The 8,942-nt window shown below is 37.8% G+C and overlaps 1 protein-coding gene across 1 annotated transcript; it reads left to right on the plus strand.

Annotated features, from left to right (window-relative positions):
- The first annotated feature begins 326 nt into the window (after window positions 1-326).
- LOC146021275 (olfactory receptor 2D2-like) lies at window positions 327-1,277 on the plus strand. Its single transcript, XM_083155071.1, has one exon. The coding sequence runs from the start codon at window positions 327-329 to the stop codon at window positions 1,275-1,277; it is 951 nt and encodes a 316-aa protein (XP_083011197.1).
- The last annotated feature ends 7,665 nt before the right edge of the window (window positions 1,278-8,942 follow it).

An 8,942-nucleotide genomic window follows, 5' to 3' on the forward strand; every position in this document is an offset into this window, starting at 1 on the left:
CTAAACTCAAACACAATGATTACTTAGAACCAAAACCTATTGATGATCTAGAACCAAAACAACAGCGTATGAGTAAATCTCTAAATATTAGAAAAGATGCTGGCCCGTTGGTGCCCTGAAGAATAGTTGGCCCGTTTGGTGCCCTGAAGAGTTGTAATACAGTATTGTTTAGGTGAAATTACATTCATTATATCTGTTGCAATACTGTAAGTGCAGTTAGTGTGTTTATAAAATTTTGGGGATTTTTGTTTCCATTTTTTACAATGTAAAAACAACTTAAGTAACAGATACTGTAACTGAGATCATTTTCTTATTTCTTTTAAAGAATGTCTTGGAAAAATAAAACCATCATAACAGAATTTATTCTTCTTGGACTTACCAGTGAGCCCAGGACACAAGTTATTCTCTTCTTTGTCTTCCTGCTTGTGTATATAATAATTTTATTTGGAAATATCTCCATCATTATATTAATCCTGTCAGATGTCAGTCTTCACACCTCTATGTATTTCTTTCTGTTCAACCTCTCATTTCTGGATCTCTGCTATACATTCTCCACTGTGCCAAGGATGCTGAAAGATTTGATATCCGTAAAGAAGACAATATCATATGCTGAGTGTGCAACACAAATGTACATCTCTCTCTCCTTAGGGGAGACAGAATGTATTCTACTTGCAGTTATGGCTTATGACCGTTACGTAGCTATATGTTATCCATTACATTATACCACTATTATGAGTAAGACGGTCTGTGTCAGATTAGCCACCGGTACATGGATATGTGGGTTCCTTCTCTCTATTTCCCATGTAACTCTTACACTCAGTATAAATCGTTGTGAAAATAACAAAATTAATAATTTCATTTGTGAAATGCCAGAAGTATTATCACTGGGCTGTGAAAACATTTCGTTTATTGAATTTATCGTATTTGTTGAAGGTGTGATTGTTCTTATGATACCGGTTACATTTATTATAATATCTTATTCTCGGATAATTTTTTGTATCTTAAAAATTAAATCTTCTGCCGGTCGGCGGAAATCTTTCTCCACCTGTGGGTCTCACATATTGGTTGTGATAATGTTTTATGGCTCAGCTATGGCCACCTACATGAAACCCAGGTCAAGTTCTCTAGCAGGAAAAGACAAATTCATTGCTATATTTTATGTAATTATTACACCAATGCTGAATCCTTTGATTTATACTCTTAGGAATAATGATGTAAAAGCAGCATTAAAATCACAAATTAGAAATAATATCTGCAGCTTTAAATTTAGGGGCTAGACTTCCAAAATAGAGATGACCGACTCTGTATTATGTTATTTTTCTAAGCTCTTGGTTTTGTTGTGCAAAATTTCAGCACTTATTATTTTATTGGTATTAATCAATGGAGCAGCGATCAATCATTATAGGATAGAATTTCTTTAGAAACTGCTCACAATATGTGGTGTCCAAACCCCTTACACAATTACTATAATAATAGTACAATGGTTTGGTTACTCCAACAATCCTGGATAATAATTAGCTAATTCATCTATATAAAGCTACAACGAAGAGACCTAAACATCAAAACTGTTGGCATACTGTATGTACTGTAATTGTAATACCCCATAGACACTAGGTGACCCTGGCCACGGGCAATATACTGTAGTTAACATAATCGGCCACAGTTGGCCAATATTGAGTGTACGCACTAAACAATATTGGTAAATGTATTGTTCAGTGACATCCCCAGGAACCGCTGAACATGCTGGTTGTTTGGATATATTGCCAAATTGACCTGCGTGTACAGCAGACAGGAGGGGTTTTTAACAATGCGCAGTAGCATGTACCGTTAATAATATATAGTGTACAATATTTTAAAAGGTATTGTTTAGAATCCCATTTCTGGTATGATATCTTTTACAATATCCTCTAGTGTGTATGGAGCTATAGTCACCCTTGAAGTGACACAGAATAGGTTGTTATAGTTAAATTCTTGATAAATCCTGAAAATGAAGTCAATAAACGGTGCTGTAGAATCCAACTAGTTTTTCTACTTTGTCCAGCAAAACCTTTAGTTCAAAAAAAGCAGATAGCCCAACATAGGATGAAATGTGTCAATAATGAGGAGGGGGTTGGCTCTCACTTAAATGTATTTATTATTAATTTATTAACAGTTTCTTATATAGCGCAGCACATTCCGTTGCGCTTTACAAAGGAAACAGTGATACAACGAACAAGGTATTTACAGACAGTCAAAATGTAGGAGGGCCCTGCTCGCAAGCTTACAATCTATAGGGAAATAGGCAATGATACATAAGGATAGATACTGTATTCTTTATTGCATCATATTGCATTCCTATGGTAATAGGATTACAGCTGCTGGACTCCAAAATAGGGAGGCCACCCTCTAATTAGTATTGATAAAGGAAGAATAGGAGACCTGATCCACTAAGTGCTGGTAGAATATAATGTGCTGCAACAGTGATCTAATAACTGCGATCTGTGTGTGATGATGACTGATGACATTGAAGTGTGTAATTGCTAAAAAAAAAATGTATTCGTCACAATGCCAGTAACTATAACAATATAATGACTTCAAAGAAGGAGAAAAATCACCCAGTTATGTCTAAACAAATACCGCTGTACAAATGGGGTGCATGTGGTGTGATGGTTGACCCGTGCTGGGCAGGGTACCGTAGTAGATCTAGGATATCCTGCTTGCACGGTATTTAACAGGTAAAGGAATAAGACCCCTTGAAGTCCCCTGTTTGACTGCGCAGACTAACTTGTAGATAATATAAACACTGCGTGTGCCATGTTTCTATGTAACGGATGCTCAGTGACGTGAGAGTCACGTATGCCGGGCGCCGTCTAGCGATGGAGGGGGCGTCAATCCGGCACCCGTGTCATTGGAGAGAAGTGAATCTGCTGTGCTGTCACATGGTGCATGCAGAGAACACTCACACCATATTTCTTCAACTAAAAGCCATCATGATGGAGATCTCAATCTAGAATCTTACATATCCCTGTTATATTCTTTTTATATAATTGCTCAAATTTTTTTATCTTACATATTTTTTACTGATTTCATATTTGTTTTGTGATCGAGTACATCCATTGTGATATTAAATAATTATTGTTTGAGAACCGTCTTGTCTACATTATTGGAACAGCTAGCGCTGGCTTATTTCTTGTTATAATTTCATACTTTTTTGGGGTTTGACAACCCAGTGCCAGCTGCTATTGATAGCGCACCACTCCACTTCCTCTTTTTCTCTAACTTGTAGATATGTCCACGGTGCCTAGGTTGAAACTAGGCACTGGGGCGCTGCACGTGTGAATACAGGTAGATGGATTGGGGGGGTGAATGGGGGGGTATGGATGTGTCCGGGGAGGTTGGTGGGGATACGATTCACTGGCAGGTAGGCGAAGGTGCTGGAATGGCACCAGAGGCTGGCATCACTGACCTCTGGTGTTGCACATGGACGTACCTGGATTCCCGGTAATTGTCTTCCATGACCATCTCTCAGCATTTCTGTCCCAATATTACAGTTGGGGTCTGAAAGTGATGCAATATCATCACACAAACAGATCGCAGTTATTAGATCACTGTTGCAGCACATTATACAGTATTCTACCAGCACGTATTAGCGCAGGTCTCCTATTCTTCCTTTATAGGATGAAATGTGAGTCCCTACACATTGCAGAGAAATTACATCCATACAATTTTTTGATTGTTTGGGGGTATTCAATATGGGATTCAGGCTGTTGTCCCGACAGTTGGAATCCTGGGCTGTTTTTCACCCAGCATGACTGTAACTGCCCAAGCGGAATTGGGCATGTCGGTGAAAATGGCCAAAGATTGTCGAAAAATAGGAATAAATTTGACAATCCATGGCCATTTCCAACAAAACAGATCTGACTTAAAGTAGGATCTGTTTTGTTGAAATCTACCTTCAATGCTGTTGGAAATGGCAGCATTGAATAGGCACCGGCAACTAAGAGCGTGCAGAAATAGTGGGCTGACATTGAGTACCGCCCTTAGTTGGAGATTCACAATGGTTTTTTTACGGCGCCATAGGGGGCATTCAATTAATGACGTTTTTTCACCTAGGCAACAAACGTCAATAAAATATTATTATAAAATAAACAAAATACATTTGTATCAATGACCAAGAGTCCATCTCATTTTTTATGGTAATTAAAATCTTACTGTGAGATCATAAATGATATCAGTCATAGATTTTAAACAAATATATCTCTGTTTCTCGTACACGGAAACATTTGCAGAGTGCTAGAAGTCCTTGGAATGTCCAGTCAATTATAATTATCTAATAATTCTTTCAGACAGACAGATGTACAACTGCTGAATGTAACAAGTTCAGCAACAGCACCACAATAAAAAGTTCTTGCTCACCAATGCCTGATGTGTAGATTGACATTATATAGCTGCAAAGTCCTTGTCAATCTGTGCATGGAGATGAGGAGCAATTGCGGAAGGTCCACTGACCATGCATCCATGGTCTGGATGACGGGCCTCTGCTGATGATAAGAAGGCAAAGTGCAAGTGTTTTCTTTAGCGGCACATATGTGGGTGGATGTTGGTAAATGCTACCAGTGGCAAAATCTGCAGATGATGCAACTCAGTAGCGTCATCAGATGGAAACCAACGACTTGGGTAAGTGGAGGTGTCACACTTTGTTGCGTCCACAAGTGTATAGATGCCGCTGTGGTCGGTTGTAGTGCCAATCCTTTTGCCGGTTACAATTACAGACACACAATAAGTACCCTATAAGATCAGCCACTCTTCACCTTGAAAAAGATAGCAGGAGCTGTCAAAATGCATTGGAGGGGAGTAGTTGGAGCACCAGTCCAATACCATGGCAATCAGGTGAAGCATTTGTTTCCATCTTGCTGGACAGACTTCTTTCTGTATGTGCAAGCTTGTTTTTAATACATAACATTTTCTGAGTACTGAGGTGGCAATTCTAATTTGCATAACCACATGGGATCCACATTCTAAGAAGCCGATATTTTCCAGTAAAGATACCGTTAAGAGAATATAGGGCCTTATTCTAGTTCACTCTTAGAGGCAAATTCCTTCTTAGCTGGACAAACCATGTGCACTGCAGGGGGGCAGATCTAACAGGTGCAGAGAGAATTAGATTTGGTGAGTTATTTTGTTTCTGTGCAGGGAACATACTGACTGCTTTATTTTTACACTGCAATATAGATCTCACTTTGAAGGAAAAACCCCACCCAAATGTAATTCTCTCTGCATATGTTACATCTGCCCTACCTGCAGTGCACATGGTTTTGTCCAGCTAAGAAGGAATTTGCCTCTAAGAGTGAACTAGAATAAGGGCCATAATGTATCAGCTATTCCCCATGTGAGTGCAGTACACATAGATGTTCCTTCATATGTCTTCTGATATTAGCCTTTGGTTTCTATTACATGTGGTGTCCCAAAGCTAAAAGATACCTTTATGCACTTGTCCACACATATTTAAGTGCGAGTAAGGGTACGCATTCCCGTTATTCTTCATATCAACACACCGTACACCATGCTGGGTATATAGGGATCAATCACTCCCTGTTGCGAACCTCTGGGATACTAAAAACAAGTTTCTCAAAGTCTCTAAATGAGTTATATACTGTAGTCACACTTCTTATCCAAACCAATTGATGGGTCACAAATAAGTCTGACCCTGATCTTTGTAATGATTTTTCATGTGCAGGAGATAACCGAGTTTGCAGACCTCAAAGAAAATACAAGAAAAATACTTCTCATAGGGCTCAGCTGTATGTTACCTATGGAATACTATATGCCAAAACTGGGCCCTTTTATGGCCTCCTCCAGGCCACTTATAATCCTGCACTCTCCTTATAATGCTACACATTAACAGTTTAGTATATAGTGCATACATATTCCTCAGGTCTTTGCCGAGAACATTCACGTCAGTCCCTGCCCCAGTGGAGCTTACAATCTATATTCCCTACCACATGTACACACACACACAGACATTATAGGGTTAATTTACTGCGAGTCAATTAGCCTACCAGTATATTTTTGGATTGTGGGAGGAAACCAGAGTACCAGGAGGACACCCACACAACAGTGAGGAGAATATACAAACTCCACACAGTTAGAGCCATGGTGGGAATTGAGCCCATGAACTCAGTGCTGTGAGGCAGCAATGCTAACCATTACACCATCCATACTCCCCATACATATGCCCCACCTACAGTGCAACATGGTTTTGCCCATGAAAAAGAGGGATTTGTTAGGTTTTTTTACATTTTGGCATACTATACGATCCATGTGGATCCGATTGGTAATGGTAAAGTTTACCTAGCACCACAGTAGTGGAGCAAGGCACCTGGCCAGAATCATGGCGAGCTATAAATACATGGGTCCACATGCTCTGGTGTCGACATTGACACTAATACAGTAAGTGAAAACTCATGTTGACCTTTTCATACATCCACCTTTCTACTGTATGTCAACTTTCTGCTTGAGTCAACCCTTTGTAATGGTTGGACTTATGGTGTTGACCTACTGTAGACATTGCTGACCTAAGTATTTATTTATTAACAGTTACAGTATTTATATAGGGCACACATATCCCATAGCGCCTTAGTTGAACACTCACTTCAGTCCCTGCCTCAGTGGAGCTTACAATCTATATTCCCTAACAAATGTACATGCACACACAGACATTCTAGGGTTACTTTTGTTGGGAGCCAATTAACCTACCATCCTATTTTTAGATTGTGGTAGGAAAACAGAGTACCCAGAGGAAACCCACACAAGCACGGGGAGCATATACAAACTCAATTTGCAAGTTGAAAAGAAGACTCTTTTTGGAGCACTCAATAAGAAAATCCTAGGGCATACATTCACTTGCACAAATGTGAGTACTCTGAGTTAGGTAACATACAGTATAACTTTTATTGATTTTTATTTAATAATGATATATACATATTTATTTACAGTATAAAGATACATTAATGAGTAGACAAAACATAACAGAATAGAGGGTTTTAGAAGCATCCAGTTGGAGAATTATGATGATTCAGACCTCAAAAAGAATTTTATATAATGAAGAATCTCCACTTAATTGTTTATGGAGCCAAAAAAACAAACAAATCCAATCAAGAGATTAGAACAATTAGAATAATAATCATATACCCAATTTGTCCCATTGTGGGGTAACCCAGCCTTCTTACCCTCAATATCTAATCCACTATACAACTCATGGAGGGAAAAATGATTAGATACGTCCAATAAGATTTTCGACCCAGGTGGATCTATACAGTATATACAGTACGTTCTGAAATCTCTCCCAACGTTATGATTTACCCCGCACACACCAGTTTATGTACAGTACTTTCAGGCAAGGCACATCCTGAATTCAATAAAGGCACCAGGCCCAGAAAGATAGATTCACTTTTCAACTTTTTATTAACGAAACAGTATAAAATAAAATTTCTTTATTTGCTGGTAATGAAACAAAAATGTGTAAATCATGTACAATGGAATCTACTGTTTGACAAATGGGTTAAAGATATACAATATATATAGTCCAATTAGACAATATAATTGGCTTGCCTACTATTTCATTAAAAGCCCTAAACTCTGTTTACCTTCAAGAAGTTTACCTACGGACAATGCAAAGAGCATATATAACAGACCTATCTACAGACGTAGATACAGTATTTGGTGCAAGGTCCTAATTGTAGAGCAACAGTAGCATACTTCGCACATTGCATGTGAGACTGTTACAAAATCAAAAGATTTTGGTGGAAAGTCATAAACTTCCTTTATAACATCTTTTAAGTCAAGTTTTCCATAGAACCTTTAGCTCTTATGGGACTCTCCTTCCTCATGTGACCAATGGACAAAATCGAAAGACATACTCTTCCACTGCTTATCTTCATCCTTACAGTAGCAAGGAAATGCATCCTAATCCATTGGACTGGAAAACTACTGCACAAATAACATCAGTCAAGCAGAAACTCCTACAGATACTTTATTTTTAAAGGAAATATGCAAGATTGGACCTATCTCATGGAGCCCGAAAATTCTTTAAAATATGGTCTTTATTCATGGACACCCTAGACTCACATACCAAAAAAAACACATCCTTTCAATATTTGAAAATGCTTAGAAAGTTGACCTCTATCTTACTTGCCATAATTCTTATCTACACTTTATAAAGACTAATAAATACTAAATGACTTCATATAAATATTCTAAATTATTTGAAGCAGTACCTCGAATATCATACCATATGTTATATATTATATGGTTAATAAGTTGTATATGTCTCATTGATAGTAGAATATTGAACAAGACATGGATATTCCCACCATTGAAACTCCCTCCCCCACTCTTATTTCCCCTTCCCTACCCACTTCATCCTTATGTTTCCATCTCCCTAGTATTTGTCCTGCCCCCCCCCCCTTCATGTGTCTTTTTGTCTTACTTCTCTTGATATTTATCTCTACCTTTTGACTTGTCCTACATTACAGTATGTATGTATCAGTTTATGTATTATTAATATTGTATTGTGATGTTACAATTCAACATAATGCGTATTGCAATAGAAACTATTATTATACATCTGTGCATGGTACTTATGTTTGTAGAAATATATTTTATTGGACAATAAAAAGCATTTTGAGAGAAAAACAAAAAGATCAATAATCATATAATTGATACCTTAATTTAATAATTTTTATAATAATAATAATATCATTGCATGAAGGCAGAGACGTAGCGAATCCGTCCTTAAAAGTTTTCTAATAGAGTCATGTAATTGTACTTCAACCAATCAATCCAAGTATCTTCACTATACAGCAATCTTTGGATTAAGCATCAGGTTAATGAACTCATTAATGTGTACATCATATGACACAAATAGTAAAAATGTCAAAGATGTGGAGGCTTAACACATAAAT

Source organism: Crinia signifera, chromosome 7 (genome assembly GCF_055691185.1).
Source record: "Crinia signifera chromosome 7, ASM5569118v1, whole genome shotgun sequence".
In the NCBI taxonomy this organism is placed as follows: domain Eukaryota; kingdom Metazoa; phylum Chordata; class Amphibia; order Anura; family Myobatrachidae; genus Crinia; species Crinia signifera.

Bases quoted from the DNA above. Each gene is read 5' to 3' on its own strand.
- LOC146021275 (XM_083155071.1), top strand. From the start codon at position 327: ATGTCTTGGAAAAATAAAACCATCATAACAGAATTTATTCTTCTTGGA.